The following is a 21,457-nucleotide window of genomic DNA, read 5'->3' on the forward strand; positions in this document are numbered from 1 at the left end:
TGGGGTAACCTCTGCTTACTCCCTCCATGGGCAAGGCCAGTACTAAAATTCAATTCTAACAATTTATCTCCATTATAAAGGACCTCCCCAAGGCTTTCTTCTTTTTCTTTTTTGAGACAAAACACTGTCCACTGTTACATGAGAACCTATGTTCTGATGTAATCAGAAAGCTACTAAAAGAGCAGTGCTCTTTAACTCAGTCTAGGAAAGTGACACTGATAGAGGAATAATGGCCATGTTTTCCTTATATGTCTCCTATGATGGGGATGGCTTGCACTGAGCCAGCCACCTTCTCTCACCTTCTGTCCACTGTAGCACACCAATAAGAACTACGGGGCCAGGGGACAGATTTCCTCTGGGGACCATGAACTAGTCCACAAAGACAACTGCATTTATGGGTGTAGACACTGCCCTGGACACGAAACTAGTCCTCTCTTTTCCCCTATTAGGAAAACTGTGAGCAAGCTCCCCCTGAAACATGTATTCACAAATTACTTTCTGTGCTACTGTACTAATACACAGTGCATATTATTTAAGAGATACACCAACAGAATTTTAAACCTTAAACGATTGTGAAAAATGAAGTTCTAATATTTTTTTCCTACATGTCAGTGAATCTTCCAAAAACCAATGTGCCCCAGCAGACTGTGGCTCTAACCAACTGACGCACCACCGCAGGGACCAGAAGTGACGGAGTCTCACTTCCATCCACTTGGGGAAAGCTGTGTTTTGTTTTTGTTTTTTTAACATCTTTATTGGGGTTTAATTGCTTTACAATGGTGTGTTAGTTTCTGCTTTATAACAAAGTGAATCAGTTATACATATACATATGTTCCCAAATCTCTTGCATCTCCCTCCCTCCCACCCTACCTATCCTACCCCTCCAAGCGGTCACAAAGCACCGAGCTGATCTCCCTGTGCTATGCGGCTGCTTCCCACTAGCTATCTACCTTACGTTTGGTAGTGTATATATGTCCATGCCTCTCTCTCGCTTTGTCACAGCTCACCCTTCCCCCCCCCATATCCTCAAGTCCGTTCTCCAGTAGGTCTGTGTCTTTACTCCTGTCTTACCCCTAGGTTCTTCATGACATTTATTTTTCTTAAATTCCATATATATGTGTTAGCATACGGTATTTGTCTTTCTCTTTCTGACTTACTTCACTCTGTATGACAGACTCTAGGTCTATCCACCTCATTACAAATAGCTCAATTTCGTTTCTTTTTATGGCTGAGTAATATTGCATTGTATATATGTGCCACAACTTCTTTATCCATTCATCCGATGATGTTTCCATCTCCGAGCTATTGTAAATAGAGCTGCAATGATTATTTTGGTACATGACTCTTTTTGAATTATGGTTTTCTCAGGGTATATGCCCAGTAGTGGGATTGCTGGGTCATATGGTAGTTCTATTTGTAGTTTTTTAAGGAACCTCCATACTGTTCTCCATAGTGGCTGTACCAATTCATATTCCCACCAGCAGTGCAGGAGTGTTCCCTTTTCTCCACACCCTCTCCAGCATTTATTGTTTCTAGATTTTTTGATGATGGCCATTCTGACTGGTGTGAGATGATACCTCATTGTAGTTTTGATTTGCATTTCTCTAATGATTAATGATGTTGAGCATTCTTTCATGTGTTTGTTGGCAATCTGTGTATCTTCTTTGGAGAAATGTCTATTTAGGTCTTCTGCCCATTTTTGGATTGGGTTGTTTGTTTTTTTGTTATTGAGCTGCCAGACACTATAAAACTCTTAGAGGAAAACATAGGCAGCACGCTCTATGACATAAATCACAGCAAGATCTTTTTCAACCCACCTCCTAGAGAAATGGAAATAGAAACAAAAATAAACAAATGGGACCTAATAAACTTCAAAGCTTTTGCACAGCAAAGGAAACCATAAACAAGACCAAAAGACAACCCTCAGAATGGGAGAAAATATTTGCAAATGAAGCGACTGACAAAGGATTAACTTCCAAAATTTACAAGCAGCTCATGCAGCTCAATAACAAAAAAACAAACAAGCCAATCCAAAAATGGGAAGAACTGTTTTTCCGGCCTCCCCCACATGCTCAGTTAGTGACATCAGGCAGGCTGTCTCTCAAGCAACTGCCTATAAAAGCAATTGAATAATCACTTGGTTCCTGCAGTGTATTGTATTACTTTCCTTTTGCTTAAGCTTACAGATTCCATCACTGAAGGGCAGTGGCGTCCACATTCTAACACTGTTCTAGGAGCTGCTGAGTGAGTAACAGTGCAACTTCACTTTAAGTTCAAAACTCAAAGCTGTTGGTTTTCCGTATATGACAAAAAATAGGTTTAGACGTAGTGCCACTGATGCTGTATTTCCTCTAGACAGATTAGCAACAACCTATAAACTTCTGTAATTCTAATTTCAAACACAAGCCTATAAATCCAAAAGAACATTGCTAATCACGTGGAATGGCCAGCCTTCTACTATTCCCTTGGGCCTGAAGGACCATCTGTTCTCTGAGGGCGACCTATAAAGGGAATCCAGCTCAGCCCTGATGTCTCCTTCCAGCACTTCTTTCCTTTGGACACTATGAAATGATAATGACATTGCTTATCAGATCATCAGCATTATTTATCACCAGACTATCACCACCACCACCGTATCAGACACTTACTGAACACTTACTCAGTGCCAGAAATCATTCCAAGCACTTTTCATTTATCAACTAATTTAATTCTAACGATCTGGTGATTTAGACACTATTTATCCCCATGTTAAAGACACAGGCACTGATGCAAAATAAGGTTAAGTGGCTTGCCAAGGTCACACGGCTCCTCTGTTCTGAGAGCCAAGGCAGTCCTGTCCCTGGACGCCGAGCCACTGCGCTTTACGGCACCTTCCTCTCCTACTAGACTTGGGCACATGAGCACGTGAGGTCCACGGCCACTCTGTCTTTCGGGATATAAATGTAAAGACACGCAGTTAAAAAAAGAGTAGCTAACATGGTGTGAAGGCATTAGCATGATGTAAACAGAAATGTCATTTCATCCTGCTAGGCTTCATATTTTACCAGCTTTCTTTCACTGAAAATTATTTCAGACACCGTGTAAAACGAAATCTTATTCACATGTCAGCACCACTATGAATTCTGAAAGCAGCCCGTGTGAGGTGACGAGTGTGACTCTGACAACAGAACCAGGCTGGGTAACGACAACGCGGGGGGAAGCTCGAGAGCGCGTCCACTGGGTCCTGCCCGGCGCGGGACGGCTGCTCAGGGGCCGGTTATCTCTTATAATAACCCGAGGATGGAAGTACACACACGGATCCTCCTGCTTCAGCTGAAGAAATGGAGGAACCTTAGGTGAAAGAACATGACCCGGTGAAACACGGGAAGGAAGCAGTGAAGCTGGGCTGCTAACTGGGGTCTGGTGTGCCCACCTCCTCAGACATGAGCCCCTGAAAATCACGCCTGACCAACCTGGTGTGCACAGGTTTTAACATGATTTGAAATACAGGTAAGGACCTAAGTTTTTATTTCTATTAGATTAAATTATCAGTTCTTAATCAAAGAACTGCTCCCAGCATGTTATAGAAATCCAGCCAGGTTAACATCTCCTCATCTATAGATAAGGATGGAAGCAAAAGATCTATTAAATTTGCACATGCATCAAGCCAGGGCGACTTAAAATATCAAATGCAATAATCAAGATTCAAAGAGATACCCTGGAATACTGGAACACAGGGACAAAAGGTGAAATTTAATACCGGTAACTCTGAATCCTGCTCAGCATATAAAAAATCAATTGTGCAAGTTGCAGAATGAGGGAAACATATCTTAAAAGGAGAAACTTTTCGAAGTTAAGGGAATATTCATTACCTGGATCATGGTGATGGTTTCGTGGGTGTATGCGTATGTCAAAATCGGTCAAACTGTACGTGTAATTTAACGTAACTGCACTTTGAAGAGGTGCAGCTTACTGCTAGTCAATTAAACCCCGTTACAGTGGTAAGAAAATAATTCTTGTGCATATGTGGGCAGGGGGAGGGGAAATAGGAATTTGACAGCTTGCAAACTTAGTAAAAATCAGCAATATGAAATGCCTGCCAAGTCAGTGCAATTGTCAGCTCTGTAACAGAAACTCTGTAAGGAGGAACTCTTCGCCTCTCCTGGCAGACCTCATTCAGAGACCATGGATATCAGAGAGAAAGACCGGATGGTGTCCAGGGGCGACCCACAGTGGGAGAGGGGCTGAAAGCTATGCTCAGAAGGAATGGCTGTGGGAGCCAGGATGCTCAGCCAGAGTCGGGGAGGGGGCTGCCACGTGTAAGGAAATGCTCACTGTCCTGTGTAGCTGCTCAGGACAGAGCTCAGAGCCACAGGTGAAGGCGACTGGAGACGAGTGGAGTGCTGCGTGATGGAGAAATTCCCGACAATGAAAGCTGTTAAAAATGGAACGCGCTTGAGAGACAGCTACGTGGACTGGGAATGGACAAGCAGCACCCAAAGGACCAGTTGCGGGGATGCAGTCTTCAGCGTCCCTACAGCTTAGCCAGTTCCTACCAAATGACTGCAGGCCCTTTCCTAATATGACGCCATTCCCCAGGTAAGATAAAAAGTGGTTACTAACAAAATGAAGTATCTTTCAGCTCTATGATTTTTGATTTGGGACTTGACTATTAGTAACATTCATGACCTCTGCAGTGTCACAGAAGTGATCCAGTCCTATTCTTTTCTAAACTCACAATTTTAAAAGATGACAATATACACTTACATCAGATGTCATAATTAGCCACATTCACTGCATACTTAACGTTCCCCTACACTCAAATCTAAATAATATAACTAGAATTTTAAACAGGGTAGGTAGAAATATAAAGAAACTATACAGTCTAAGAGATTATAAAGGATCAAATGATGCTATCGACCTTGGTGCTGGGGCACCCCGTGGGGAGGGAGAGGGGTGTACAGGCATGGCTGAGCAGGGGGGCATGGAGAGGAGACGAGGGAACTAGGGAGGAGTAAGTGCAGGAAGAGAGTCTGGGGAAGACAGCACCCTGGGAAGAATCTGAACAAAGGGAACTAACTACCCAGGGCATGTTCGAGAAATAAGAGATAATGGCAGAGAGGAGACAAAGTCATTCCTGTGTTCAGACATCTTGAACATCTCCTATACCTTGTCCTAAAGCAACCTAGTCCTGACCTGAAATCATAATGAATGGGAAGGAAAAACTGCATCCAAAAGTCAGGGCTGAATGAAGTCACAGCTTCAGACTTTACTGTAAAAATCCAGGAAGTCGCTGCTCCCTAACCACTGACCTCCCCAGTGATGCCATCACTTGTGTTCAACGACAGCCAAGGAAGCTGTCCGTCAGCTTTAACATCAGCTCCCCCAATTTTTATAGCACTCAATGGGTTTTAAAGGTTCCTCATGACCTCTCGCAGGTCCAAATCCCTCTCTGAGGTGAAGCCACTATTCTCCTTAAAGGGTGGACTCACTGAGAACCACAGGCCCCAAAGGGTTTGTGCATGGACACACAGTAGGTGGGAGAGACATCGCCAGGGACAGACCCCTGGACACTCCCGTAAAGCAAACATCTTACAGAGAAACAAAACCTGGCTCTGCTCTCAACACTGAAAACATGAGGCTCAATCAGAAAGTACTTCACATCCCAAACTTCCCCAAACTATACAACCCAGAATAATAAACTACCTTACATCAAAAAGGAAGAAACTGACATCATTCTAGTTAAAACTTGATCTCAAAGCAAAGTGTGAATTTCAGTCACCTATGTGCAGTTCTTTTTTTTTTTTTTGCTGTACGCGGGCCTCTCACTGTTGTGGCCTCTCCCATTGCGGAGCATAGGCTGCGGACGCGCAGACTCAGCGGCCATGGCTCACGGGCCCAGCCGCTCCGTGGCATGTGGGATCTCCCCAGATCGGGGCAAGAACCCGTGTCCCCTGCATCGGCAGGCGGACTCTCAACCACTGTGCCACCAGGGAAGTCCCTGCAGTTCTTTTAAAAAATTATTTTCCCAAAGATCCAAATTCCACAGAGTCTGCAGCCCAAAAGAGATGCTGAAATCTCCTGAGTCCGTTCTTGTCTATCCCAGAGTATGCCACCCCAATGACCAGGAAGATAAAGTTGTCAATTCTATTTTTTTTTTTTTTGACCTCTGAAGATGGAAAATGTAGAAGTTTCTCATTACCTCTCTCCCTCTGCAACACATCTCCACAGTCAGGATTTCTCTTGGAGCACTCCCACAGGTGGGGGCAGGTTTCAATCGGCTGCCACAGGTGGGCCGAGCTGCACTTCCCCTCCCCGGGACCCCGAACAGGAGCAGTCCCATCTTTCACTATTAGTCACAGCTCAGCAGCACCGCAGAGCCAGATGGAAATGTGTGTGCTCTATTTATTACCTTGGCTACCCGAGCAAATGAATTTGCTCTGCAGTGTCCCCACTCTCTTTCAGGAAAGAACACAAAAGGTTAAAAAAAAAAAAAAAAAAAAAAAAAGGATCAGACCTGGGGAGCACAAGAAGGTGACCCACTCCTACCAGCAGAGCTACAAAATACACCAAAACTCTAATCTCACTCTTGAACTTAGAAACTTTTGAAACATTAAGGCAAAAGGTCTATCCTTCGGTCCTCATGGCCCTGAGGACCAGAGTTTGCTCTGTTTTGGGAAGACTACCTGGGGCCAGTCGACAGGCACCAGTGATGGAGGGAGTACAGCTTCTCAGCAGGTGCAAAGGGCTTTGGGGCAGAGACCGGGTCTGAATTCCAGCTTCAGCATCTACTATCAATCATTACACAGAGGTCATTGAAACAGGCAAAGTATTTCCGCAAGAATCTAAACGACTCATGAGAAGGTGTTCTCATCCTTGGAAATGGTATAGGAATATGGAGAGAAGGAAGCGATTTTGAAATAAGGCCCATCAGAGAAAAATTGGTCTTTGAACATCCCTTGTGTCATATTATCTCTTTATCTAACAAGCTCTAAAATGTATCCATTGCTCTAGGCCATCATTTCCCAAAGAGTCCTTGAAGACAGTTTTGTGTCTAAATATGATTTGCAAACCCCGCATAATGCATCCCCATCATGGAGACTGGAGACTCCAGAATGCATGTCAACATAACTACCCTGAGAAGCCCCCTGCCTTGGAGGCAGATGGTTCACTTGATTAATCCAGGGTTTCCAAGAGTCGTCTGACCATCTCTGTACCCTTCGTTAACAGAACACACTTTTCTCCCAAAGTTCACCCCGGCCTTCAGAGGCCTCCACCGTCTGGCCACCCTGCCTCTAACTGTACCGTCCACACACCCCCGACGCAGACGCACTTATCACATAGGTTAAGCTTTCCTGGGTGCTGGTTCCCTAACCATGCCTTTTGCGAATAATAGCTTTTTTGGGATATAGTTCACCGAACACACTTTTCACCCATTTAAAGTACACAATTCAGTGGGTTTCAGGGCATCTGCAGAGCTGTGCACCCACCCACACAATCAGCTGCAGAAAATTTTCATCACCCGCCCCCAACCGTCGCCACCACTTAAAAAAACAAGACATCCTCACCAGCAATCACGCCCCAGTCCCCTCAAACCTCCGGCCCTAGGCAAATACTAATCTACCTCTCTCTACATATTTGTCTACTCTGGACATTTCATGTGAGTGGAATCGCACAGTACGGCTTCTTTTATGTCTGGCTTCTTTCACTTAGCATATTTTCAAGGTTCATCCCTGTATCAGTATTTTGTTCCTTTTCATGTACCGAATAATATTCCACTGTATGGCTATAACCACATTTTATTTATCCATTGGTCAGTCGATGGATATTTAGTTTTGTCCCCACCTTTTGGCTACTGTGAATAATTCTGCTATGAATGTTTGTGGATGAGTTTCTGGGTGAACATGTTTTCATTTCTCTTGGGCACATACATAAGAGTAGAATTGCTGACTCCTGTGGTAACTCTGTCTAACCTTCTGAAGAACTGCTGGACTATTCTACATTCCCACCAGCAGCGTATGAGGATTCTAATTTCTCCACATCTTTGCCAATTCTTGTTGTCATGTCTTTCTGATGACAAACATCCGAGGGGGTGTGAAGCACTACGTCACAGTGGTTTTGTGACCGTACTGTTTGATGCCCCACTGTTAGGGCATTGACCACTCTACTCCACCCACCTAGAGTTCTGCTTCTCACTCTACACATTCTACCAATTCATCAAGATCCAGCTTAAATGCTACAGTTTTCTTGGCCCAGGTGTGACAAACATCTCCAAACTCAATTCAAACAACGCTGAGCGTGGCTTCAATTTACACTTCCTGCAGTTACAGGCTTTTTGGCCTACTGTGTCCTCTCTCTCCAGCCAGACTAGACTGTTGGCACCTTAAGAAGTGGGGAGTGGTCTCACATTTCTTAGTGTTCATTCGGGAAGGAGCCTATCAAATAATTGATACTTCACAAACGTTGGCTGAAATGACTTAACACAGGAGCTGAGGCTGGAATCAGGGGAGGTAAAAATGAGGGAATGGGCATTTCGGATCCTGAACAAGGGAGGAGCAGAAATACAGTATCAGTCAGTCTCCTTTCTCACGGGAACTATAGTTCCTTATGTGGAAGACAGAATTCACGAATTTGATGTTTTATACTAGCTTAGCCTTTTTATTCACTGTGAATCTCCATTTACTCTCAAGCCTAGTCTTGAAGTCAACAGGGATAGGGACAAGGAACCAATCATCTTGTTATTGTGTCTCCTCAACCTTTCCATCCAGCACAAGATTCTGGGTGGAAACCTCAGGATGGGGATGAAGGTCTGGATTTATCCCTTCGAGCTTTGACAGACTCCTCCCACACACTTAAAGCATCAAGAATTGGAGTGTCCCAGTGTGAACGACATGAAGAAAGAAAATCCAGTCCCCAGTGAATCAAGAGAAAGAATTGCTGAGTCCAAGGCCAACTGACTCAGAGTCACAGAAGACTGGGAGTCATTAACTTTAGTTTCTTGTACCCTTTATTTTGCCCAGTGGTTATGGAGGCTCAGATTCAAAGCAAACTGTGTTAGACTGTGGCTGCTTGATCCACATAACAATTATTTCAAAAACTGCCGATGAGGCAGGAAGAGCACAGTACCGTTGGCAAGTATTGTTAAATGAACGTGTTCTAGTATTCAAAGTTGACAGCGAAGGCCCATAATGGAAATGCAGCAAAAAACCGTCCCTGCATCTGACCAGTGGGTCTCCCTCTTTCCCTGCAAAGATTCTGCTGGGGCTTCTAATATGCCTCTCAGATCAATAGCAGAAACCATGAGCTGCTGACAACAGAACTTATACAAAAATAGCTCTCTCTCCTGTGGCCACGTGTGCTGGCCTTACGCTTCTAATGCACGTCCATGAGCAAAAACTGCACAAGAATTTCAGCAAAATTATTTGGCTACACCCTAGGACTCGGTGGGTAAAACGACTATAAACCTTAGCACTTTAAAGAAAATCCTTGAGGAAGCAACTCCTTGTCCAACTTTAACATCCAAACCCCTTAATCATCAAATGCATTACCATAGGCAAGATCATATCACCACCACCCTGGATGCCCACACCTGCCCTTTTCCTCTAACAGGTGTGAACAAGGACCCAAACAAGTGAAATAACCCAAGAGCACAGCTTCCGGCACAGAAAGGAAGGTAGGCATTTAATCAAAAGGATCTATGGTATGGATAAAAGTGGAGGCTAGATGTTTCTCAAAGCTGTAGGGGAGCCTCAAGAGGTCTGATAAAGAACAGCAACTTCTGATACATCTAAGTGCAACTGGCTAGGAGAGGAGAACGGAATGAAAAACAAACATCAATGACATCCATGAAAGGACAAGTCTCAGGGAGCTGGCAGAACTTTTAGCATGGAAGGAAGTCGTCAGAACCAGGCCATACTCGCCTTCCATTTTAGAGCCATAAAGAAACCATCCGTAAAGGAGGAAGGATAACCTTCCTCACATGAAGCCAATGATGACTTGGCTTAAGTGATTCTCCCAAGATGTAGAAGCCTGTCCAGACCCCAGGTCCCCCTCCACTGTGCACACACCTGAGCGAGGCCGTGTGCTGCATCACGTTACCCCTCATCCTTCTCCACATGTGATCTGACCTCGAACTACTCTTCAGTCCAGAGGTGGTGCCTCAACAGCTTACCAAGCTAAGCGACTCCAGGTCAAGCCCTGATAGCAGATGGACATAGTATGTCGTCGTTTTATGGCATCAGAGAGATCAAAGGTCATGACCATTTTAGCTCCACAATCTATAACATTTGGGAGAAATAAAATGGTTGTAGATCATTCTATTATTATATTGCTATTCTCCAATCACTGCTTATATTGAATACGGTCACTGTGTATCCATAAGGAAGCAGACCTTTTACCTACTGATCTCCACAGCCAGCAATAAAACACTATAAATTAGTAAGGAAACTTATGTAACAGTCTTTCCTCATGGAAATTTTCATTGGGCTGAAAATTACACCCTGATATCCACCGAAGCACAGACCACCTTAAGTGGGATTCTTTCTCACTCCTCTCACTAAATTAGCCTAAGCAGCCCTCCTCCCTACAAAGGACTCCTGCCTTTCCTGCTAGCTCTGTAAGATATTCTCTAGAGGTGGCAAAAAAGATTTAGCTGAAAGGATCCAGCATTTTTCTGTTAATTGGAAAAATGCATTTCCACCAAAACTTTGGTAAAACTATCTTTCCCTATACTATATCTTGACAGTTCAAGACCAACACTGTGGTGGTTAATTTTATGTGTCAACTTGGTTAGGCCACAGTTCCCAGACATTTAGTCAAACATTAGTCTGTTTGACTACCTTTACTGCTATGAAGGTGCTCTTTTCTAGATGAAATTAACATTTACATCAGTAGACTTGGGTGGGCCTCACCCAAGCAGTTGAAGATCATAAGAGAAAAACATTTGACGTCCCCACCGAAGAGAATTCTGCTAGTGGAAATCCTTCAGACTCAAAATGCAGTATTTTTTCCCTGGATCTCCGGCCTGCCAGCCTACCCTGCAGATTTTGGACATGCCAAGCCTCCATAATTGCATGAGCCAATTCCTTAAAATAAAAATCCCTCTCTTTACATACACACACACACATGTGCGTGCACACACACTCCATATTGGTTCTGTTGCCCTGTAGAACCCTGACCAATACACTCACCTAGCCCACCTTCTGATGAAACAGACCTGTACCTATCTTTCAGAGTTCGAAAATCAGACCTGCTTAAGTGCCTAAACAGAACCCCACTTCCAGGCTGAAAACCCGAAACCACGATGCATAACTGCTAATTTGAAATTTCTATATCTGCCCCAAATGCCTGGCATCTCGAGAAGTTGTCAGAGTCCTGGTTCCTTCAAAAGGGAGCCTTCGGTGAGATCTGCAAAATGAATGGGGATGGTATAAAATGGATTCATTACACCTGGAGGGGAGGAGAGAAGGCCAAAAGAAAGTCAAGGAGAGATGACACACTAGGCATTAACTGCATTGCTCAAAACTGAAATAAGTCTAAGGAGCCACTGTTCTCCAAGCCAAGGCTCAGGTTCACAAGAATAAGACGAAGACATGAGGAAAGAAAGAAAGTAAGAAAAGAACCTGAGCTGGTTTGGTTCCCAAGACTCTTCCTCAATCCCAGAATCACCACTCCACCACTGAGAAAAGGCAGCCAAAGAAGGCAGAAACTCCCTTTTCTTCCCTCTGACTCTACCCAGGAGGACTTCTGGGCTGAGGTTATTCTTACCTGGCCATCTGCTTGTAGGCTTCCTCGGCCACAGCAAAGATGTGAGGGTCCATATCCCCCATGTTTTGGCCACTGTAGGCATAGATGACATCTTGACCATAGATTGGCAGCTGTTCATAAGGATTAATGGCAACAAGCACGATCCCTGCAAACAGAAAATGCAGTCAGATTCTGAGAGCACGACGGCCTCGTGACAAGAGCTTTACAGGCCCCTGTTCATATACATCAGAACTAAAGAAGGAAAGAGAACAGAATGAGTCTTAACCAATCACTCAACTAAATCTAGATGTATGTGTGTTTATCAGGCACTCTGCTAGGCCCTGATGGAGAAAAGAATGACAGGCCAGGCCTCCAAACGCCCTAGAGCATGGAATAAGCATAATATGCACGGGGACGTGTGCACACACACACAAACACGCATGCACAAATGCTCAACAAATTGAATTCATAAAATACACATGTACAGAGTGTTGCAGGATCAGAAAGAAGAGGGTACTTAACCCGGCCAACAGGTGTTCGGCTTAAAAAAATAATGTCAGAATTAAAATCTAAAAGAGGTACTGTTAATTTCTCATTTGTATGTGGGCTGTCTTAACTAAAATATAAACAACTTGTGAACAGGAAATACGATTTACACATCGTAATGTCAAATCTCGGCTCAGCCAATTATTTTTTATTTATTTATTTTTTAACATCTTTACTGGAGTATAAATGCTTTACAATGTTGTGTTGGTTTCTGCTGTATAGCAAAGTGAATCAGCTATACGTGTACATATATCCCCATATCCCCTCCCTCTTGTGTCTCCCTCCCACCCTCCCTATCTCACCCCTCTAGGTGGTCACAAAGCACCAAGCTGATCTCCCTTTGCTATGCGTCAGCTGATTATTAATTGTGTGACTTTGCCAAATTACTTAACCTCTGAGTGCCTTAGTTTCCTAGACTGCAAAATGGGGATAATAATTGCATTTCCCTGGTTATCCTGAGGGTAAAATGATTAATAGAGAGAACATTCACATCATTCAGATTTGCACAGTAAGCACTGAGTGTTGGCTATTTTTTATTGTCTCACATCACACTATATCATGCATTATCTTTCACTTCACTATTTTTCCCATCTTGTGTCACCAAAAGGACATATTGCAATGGTGGACTCAATAACTACATGTTGAATGAAGAGTTAGCAAATCCTCTCACCCTGAAGATCTTTTACGGAAGGGCAAGGTAAATTGATATTTGAGAATGTGAAGGGCGAGGAAAAAAACAGACTCAATATTCAAGATAAGACAAATTCATGCCTTTTTCTTTCACATAAACATATTCTGGATCTCAAGGGAACCACTGATGGGTACAAAAAATGTGAGCTTTTCCAGTCATCCGGGGAAGAGAAGGCAAGAATGCAAAGGGTCCCTGACAAGATGGGAGAGCTCCTACATTGTGCTCCCTTCTGGTGTTTGAAAAGAAGAACAGTCAAGAGAATGAGAAGACAAGCCATAGACATATCTGATAAAGGACTGTTACCCAAAATATACAAAGAACTCTTAAAACCCAACAGTAAGGGAATGAACCATCTAATTAAAAAAACAGGCAAAAGACCTAAACAAACACCTCACCAAAGAAGATACAGAGATGGCAAATAAGCATGGGAAAAGATGCTCCACATCGTAAGTCATTAGGGAAATGCAGATTGAAACACCAATGAGATACCACTATACACCTATTAGCATGGCCAAAATCCAGAACACCAGCAAGGTCAAATGCTGGCGAGGATGTGGAGCAAAGGGAACTCTTATTTCATCACTGGTGGTAATGTAAAAGGGCACAGCCACTTTGGAAGCTCCTTATGAAACTAAACATAATCTTACCATATGATCCAATAATCACACTCCTTGGTATTAAGCTAAAGGAGTCGAAAACATATCCACACAAAAACCTGCACATGGATGTTTATAACAGCTATATTCATAATTGCCAAAACTCAGAAGCAACGAAGATGATCTACAGTAGGTGAGTGGACAAACTGTGGTACACTGAATAATGGAATATTAGTGTTACAAAGAAATGATTTATCAAGACATGAAAAGACATGGAGAAAACTTAAATACATATTACTAGGTGAAAGAAGCCAATTCGAAAAGGCTACATGCTGTGACTACACCATATGATATTCTTTTTTTTTTTTTTATATATGCAGTTTATTAAAAAAATAAAATGATCTTTACTTTATTTATTTATTTTTTTTAACATCTTTATTGGGGTATAATTGCTTTACAATGGTGTGTTAGTTTCTGATTTATAACAAAGTGAATCAGCTATACATATACATGTGCTCCCATGTGTCTTCCCTCTTGCGTCTCCCTCCCTCCCACTCTCCCCCTCCCACCCCTCCAGGCTGTCCCAAAGCCCCGAGCTTATATCCCTGTGCCTTGCGGCTGCTTCCCCCTAGCTATCTACCTTACTACGTCTGTTAGTGTGTATATGTCCATGACTCTCTCTCGCCCTGTCAAAACTCACCCTTCCCCCTCCCCATATCCTCAAGTCCGTTCTCCAGTAGGTCTGCGCCTCTATTCCTGTCTTATCCCTAGGTTCTTCATGACATTTTTTCCCCTTAAATTCCATATATATGTGTTAGCATACGGTATTTGTCTTTGTCTTTCTGACTTACTTCACTCTGTATGACAGACTCTAGGTCTATCCATCTCATTACAAATATCTCAATTTCATTTCTTTTTAAGGCTGAGTAATATTCCATTGTGTATATGTGCCACATCTTCTTTATCCATTCGTCCGATGATGGGCGCTTAGGTTCTTTCCATCTCCGGGCTATTGTAAATAGAGCTGCAATGAACATTTTGGTACATGACTCTTTTTGAATTTTGGTTTTCTCAGGGTATATGCCCAGTAGTGGGATTGCTGGGTCATATGGTAATTCTATTTGTAGTTTTTTAAGGAACCTCCATACTGTTCTCCATAGTGGCTGAACCAATTCACATTCCCACCAGCAGTGCAAGAGTGTCCCCTTTTATGATATTCTATAAAGGCAAAATTATAGAGACAGTATAAAAACTCAGTGCTTGCCAGGGGTTAGCAGGGAGAGAGGGATGAACAGGCAGAGCACAGATGACTTTTAGGGCAGTGAAACTACTGTTATGATACCATAACGGTGGCTACATGTCATTATACATTTGTCTAAACCCGCAGAACACACAACACCAAGAGTGACCTAATGTGAACTATGGACTTTGGGTGATAGCGATGTGTCACTGTGGGTTCATCAATTTTAACAAATGTTTCACTCTTGAGCAGAATGGTCATAGTGGGGAAGGCTCTGCATGTGTTGGGAAAGGGGTTATATGGGAAGTCTGTGTACCTTCCACTCAGTTTTGCTCTCAGCCTAAAATTGCTGTAAAACGTAAAGTCTATTAAAAGGGGAAAAAATACGAGAGAGAGGGAGAGAGAGAGAAAGAAACGTGAAACTTAATAAACCATATTACCCAAGTAAAGAAGAAAGGGCAAGGAGAGGAAAAAGACAAAGTCCAAAGACAAATTCCTCTCCAGATGAAAGTTTTCCTGAAAATACAACCTGGAATGAAAAATAAGGTCCAGAACTGAGAAAAACTCCAATTAATAAGAGAATTCTCCAAGTCATTCGCCTTAAAAACAGCCTCTCATGTTCTACTGGTTATTGAGAGTTGTCTAAAACCCTAATTCATTCCATTCAAATTTTGATATTTTACTCTGAGGTCACACGTTTTCCTAAAATGTCTCAGCCCCCTCCACAGCAGGTAAGAGTGCTTCTTGATGACTTAGAATTCTGCGCTACATCAGTCACTCTGAAGGCTGAAGCTGGAAGAGCCAAGGTACGCTTGGATAGATGCATGCAGACACCCGGACGTCTCTTAGAAGGAATGCCTGTAAAAAGCGAAGCTGGTGGTCATTTATCCCTTTCTCCAAAAAGGGAGATTTTCAAAAATCTTTTTTTTAAAAAAAAAAAACCACTTACTGAGGGCTTCTTTCAAATAAAACTCTCACTAACAACTGGGGGAAGGGAGCTTTGGGCGACTCTCTCAAGCACTGAAATCAACATGGTATTTCCAGCTCCCAAAATCTGACATAGAAGCTCACCCTAACTTAGCAGCCAGCTGGCCAATTCCAAACCCAAGTGGGATATCACAATGAAAAGAACTCTGACCCCCTGAGGGCTCACCTAGGATCACAGATAAGACCAAGGCACTGAAGTACAAATGGGACAACCCCCCACAAAGAAGCCCTCAGCTGACTCTGCAACCAGATCCTAAAATGCTTTGCCCCTCAAACGACAATATATATAGGGTTCCTGTTTTCACCATACCACTTAACAATAGTCTAAAAAAGAGAAGCCAAAATGTGGGATGGGGGAAATTGAGAAATTTCAAGAAAAATCTGAGAGAAAATTTAGGACATTTCTTTAAAGCATCTGTCATGGCACATAAATCATACCAATGTTTTCTTAGGTCAGTCTCCCAAGACAATAGAAATAAAAACAAAAATAAACAAATGGGACCTAATCAAACTTAAAAGCTTTTGCACAGCAAAGGAAACCATAAAAAAGAAAAAAGACAATCTACAGAATGGGACAAAATACTTGCAAACAATGCAATCAACAAGGGCTTAATTTCCAAAATATACGTACAGCTCATACAACTCAACAACAGAAAAACAGACAACCCAATCAAAAAATGGGCAGAAGACCTAAATAGGCATTTCACCCAAGAAGACATACAGATGGCCAATAGGCACATGAAAAGCTGCTCAACATCGCTAATTATGAGAGAAATGCAAATCAAAACTACAGTGAGGTATCACCTCACACCAGTCAGAATGGCCACCATTAAAAAGTCTACTAAGAACAAATGATGGAGAGGTAGGGAGAAAAGGGAACCCTCCTACACTGTTGGTGGGAATGTAAGTTGGTGCAGCCACTATGGAGAACAGTATGCAGGTTCCTCAGAAAACTAAAAATAGAATTACCACATGATCCAGCAACCTCACTCCTGGGCATATATACAGACAAAACTGTAAGTCAAAAAGATACATGCACGCCTATGTTACATAGAAGCACTATTTACAATAGCCAAGACATGGAAACAACCTAAATGTCCATCAACAGATGAATGGATAAAGATGATATGGGGTGTGTCTGTGTGTATGTATTTATATGTATATGTGTGTATGTATATATATATATATGAATACTACTCAGCCATAAAAAAGAACGAAATAATGACATTTGCAGCAACATAGATGCAAACAGATTATCATACTAGGTGAAGTCAGAAAGACAAATACCATATGATATCACTTATATGTGGAATCTAAAATATGGCACAAATGAACCTACCTATGAAACAGAAAAAGACTCACATGTAGAGGACAGACTTTTGGTTGCCAAGGGGGAGTGGGGTGGGGGAGGGATGGACTGGGAATTCGGGGTTAGTAGATGCAAACTACTACATATAGAATGGATAAATAACAAGGTCCTACTGCATAGCACAGGGAACTATATTCAATATGCTGGGATAAACCAGGATACTGAAATTAACACAACATTGTAAATCAATTATATTTCAATTAAAAAGTAAATTTAAAAAAAGCACTTGTCATGGTTTCTGATCATGAATTCAACAAATATTCATCATGCACATGTTTGTACGTGGGCAAGTGAGAGGGTCAGACAGAAAGGCAGCCCTTTCTCAAGCAGAAAACAAAAACATGCACCCCAATGTCCACTGCAGCACTGTTTACGATAGCCAAGACATGGAAGCAACCTAAATGTCCATCGATAGAAGAATGGGTAAAGAAGATGTGGTACATATATACAATGGAATATTACTCAGCCATTAAAAAGAATGAAATAATGCCATGTGCAGCAACATGGATGGACACAGAGATTGTCATTCTGAGTGAAGTAAGTCAGACAGAGAAAGACAAATATCATGATATCGCTTATACGTAGAATCTTTTAAAAAAAAAGGGTACAAATTAAGTTATTTACAAAACAGAAACAGACTCACAGACTTAGAGAATCAAGTCACAGTTACCAGAAGGAAGTGTGGTGGGGAGAGATAGGGGGTCTGGGATTGACACCTACACAATGCTATATTTAAAATGGATAACAAACAAGGACCTACTTATAGCACAGGGAACTCTGCTCAATACTATGTAACAACCTAAAGGGGAAAAGAATTTGAAAAAGAAGAGATACACATATATGTATAACTAAACCACTTTGCTGTACACCTGAAACTAACACATTATTAATCACCTATACTCCAATATAAAATAAAAAGTCAATAAAAAACAAAAACAAGCCAGCTGTACATTTGCATCAGTGCACTCCACAGTGAGAGCAAATGCCTGAGCTAGCACATTGGGATGATTTACTGCTTTCCTACTCATTCCAGGAATGTGCCTGACCATCAAGCCACAAGGTGTGGCCCCTTTCTTCCCCCCTTGAGCTGTGATTAACACCAATCCTCCCACAGAGAGGTATGGCAGCCTAATTAAGCCACATTCACTGACTGCAAACATTTCAAGGGTCTCAGGTGAGAGGCACTTATAATGAGAGTGAAAGTAGGATTCTTAACCACTGGGGTTTAACAGGTAAAGTCTAAAGATTGTAAGCACTTTCAAACACACACAGCCAATAGATACCCCCACTTACCACAGTAAGTGTAGATATGGTTGGACTCCAGGAAACGGACCTTTAAGTTATGCAAAACTGCAGGCTCATGTAGATAGCTAAGGGCAGTTAGGTCATTTTCGCCCACCAGGATATCTGGATTCCGCAGGAAGGGAAGCTGGTTGCTTTGGACATCAATGGGGTATTCCCGAATCTAAGGAAAGGCAAGTGACAAACACAAAAAGGCACAGTTATGAAGCATTTAGCCGGTATTCAATGTCCTGTCTTGTTGGCTAGGATGGCTACCCTAACATGATCATAAGCGAAGATAAATAACACGTTTCAAACAAAGCGAGTTGAACAAAATACCTGTGTTGCCATAAGTGACAAGCTCAGGTAGAAAATTTGCTGATAACATAATCCCAGTGTGTCAAGGTAAAAGACTGAATGACATGAGAAATTCAGGAAGCACAGGTAGATTTAATAAAGTGTTCTTCTGCTTCTCAATGCAAAAATACTGAGTCTTTAATTCTAGCTGCTGTACTGTTCTTTCTCCTATCCAGGAAAGCTTCTTTGGTTTGCCCAATGTGATGCTGCTGTTTCTTCACTCTCTCTCCCATCATCCAACGCACTCATCTTTTTTTTTTGGATTACCTTACAACTAGCAAACTGCTCTCCATAATTCCACTCAAGTTGTCCACATATTTTTCCCCAACCTAACTGCGAGCAGTAATTTTACTTTAACATAAAGTATAATAGGAGCTTGAGGTGTGTGTGTGTGTGCGTGTGTGTGTGTGTGATTAGGGCCTATGACTACACATCGTAAAGTCAGATCTCAAATACAAGGTGTTATCCTTGTACTCTCAGCATACATACCACTTGGACTACATAAATACTCAAAATACGTTTAGTGACAGGATATATAACTGACACCTGTACACATGTAATTAATACAAAGATGTAATTAAGAACAGTCAGCTCTATCCACCACCAGTCCCTCCCATCAAGCCTCTTAGACAGCCTCATCCACAAGAGGGCAGACAGCAGAAGCAAGAAGAACTACAGTCCTGCAGCCTGTGGAACAAAAAACCACATTCACAGAAAGATAGACAAGATCAAAAGGCAGAAGACTATGTACCAGATGAAGGAACAAGATAAAACCCCAGAAAAACAACTAAATGAAGCAGAGATAGGCAACCTTCCAGAAAAAGAATTAAGAATACTGAGAGTGAAGATGATCCAGGACCTCGAAAAAGAATGGAGGCAAAGATCGAGAAGATGCAAGAAATGTTTAACAAAGACCGAGAAGATTTAAAGAACAAACAAACAGAGATGAACAGTACAATAACTGAAATGAAAACTACACTAGAAGGAATCAATAGCAGAATACCTGAGGCAGAAGAACGGACCTGGAAGACAGAATGGTGGAATTCATTGCCGCGGAACAGAATAAAGAAAAAAGAATGAAAAGAAATGAAGACAGTCTAAGAGACCTCTGGGACAACATTAAACGCAACAACATTCGCCTTATAGGGGTCACAGAAGGAGAAGAGACACAGAAAGAACCAGAGAAAACAATTTGGAGATCATAGTCGAAAACTTCCTTAACATGGGAAAGGAAATAGCCACCCAAGTCCAAGAAGCGCAGCGAGTCCCATACAGGATAAACCCAAAGGGAAACACGCCAAGACACACAGTAATCAAACTGAGAAAAATTAAAGACAAAGAAAAATTACTGAAAGCAGCAAGGGAAAAACGACAAATAACACACAAGGGAACTCCCATAAGGTTAACAGCTGATTTCTCAGCAGAAACTCTACAAGCCAGAAGGGAGTGATATGATATACTTAAAGTGATGAAAGGGAAGAAACTACAACCAAGATTACTCTACCCAGCAAGGATCTCATTCAGATTCGATGGAGAAATCAAAAGCTTTACAGACAAGCAAAAGCTAAGAGAAATCAGCACAAACTCTACAAGCCAGAAGGGAGTGATATGATATACTTAAAGTGATGAAAGGGAAGAAACTACAACCAAGATTACTCTACCCAGCAAGGATCTCATTCAGATTCGATGGAGAAATCAAAAGCTTTACAGACAAGCAAAAGCTAAGAGAATTCAGCACCACCAAACCAGCTCTACAACAAATGCTAAGGGAACTTCTCTAAGTGGGAAACACAAGAGAAGAAAAGGACCTACAAAAACAAACCCAAAACAATTAAGAAAATGGTCAAAGGAACATACATATCGATAATTACCTTAAACGTGAATGGATTAAATGCTCCAACCAAAAGACACAGGCTTGCTGAATGGACACAGAAACAAGACCCATCTATATGCTGTCTACAAGAGACCCACTTCAGACCTACAGACACATACAGACTGAAAGTGAGGGGACGGAAAAAGATATTCCATACAAATGGAAATCAAAAGAAATCTGGAGTAGCTATACTCATATCAGATAAAATAGACTTTAAAATAAAGAATGTTACAAGAGACAAGGAAGGACACTACATAATGATCAAGGGATCAATCCAAGAAGAAGATATAAGAATTATAAATATATATGCACCCAACATAGGAGGACCTCAATACATAAGGCAACTGATAACAATAAAAGATGAAATTGACAGTAACACAATAATAGTGGGGGACTTCAACACCTCACTTACACCAATGGACAGATCATCCAGAATGAAAATAAATAAGGAAACAGAAGCTTTAAATGACACAATAGACCAGGTAGATTTAATTGATATTTATAGGACATTCCATCCAAAAGCAGCAGATTACACTTTCTTCTCAAGTGTGCATGGAACGCTCTCCAGGATAGATCACATCTTGGGTCACAAATCAAGCCTCAGCAAATTTAAGAAAATTTAAATCATATCAAGCATCTTTTCTGACCATAATGCTATGAGGTTAGAAATGAATTACGGGCTAAAAAATGTAAAAAACACAAACATATGGAGGCTGAACAATACGTTACTAAATAACCAAGAGATCACTGAAGAAATCAAAGAGGAAATCAAAAAACACCTAGAGACAAATGA

At 41.9% G+C, this 21,457-nt stretch overlaps 1 protein-coding gene across 1 annotated transcript in view; it reads right to left on the minus strand.

Moving 5' to 3' along the window:
• Positions 1-21,457, minus strand: part of MYO5B (myosin VB) — a 373,495-nt gene that overhangs the window by 187,480 nt on the left and 164,558 nt on the right. The window contains exons 3-4 of the mRNA XM_024756795.1: positions 18,447-18,618; positions 11,746-11,890 (exon numbers count right to left, since the gene is read on the minus strand). Coding sequence (XP_024612563.1) covers positions 11,746-11,890; positions 18,447-18,618 — 317 coding nt within the window. The remainder of the gene's footprint in view (positions 1-11,745; positions 11,891-18,446; positions 18,619-21,457) is intronic.

The sequence above is a fragment of the Neophocaena asiaeorientalis genome, unplaced genomic scaffold, assembly GCF_003031525.2.
Source record: "Neophocaena asiaeorientalis asiaeorientalis breed wild unplaced genomic scaffold, Neophocaena_asiaeorientalis_V1.1 scaffold133, whole genome shotgun sequence".
NCBI lineage: Eukaryota > Metazoa > Chordata > Mammalia > Artiodactyla > Phocoenidae > Neophocaena > Neophocaena asiaeorientalis.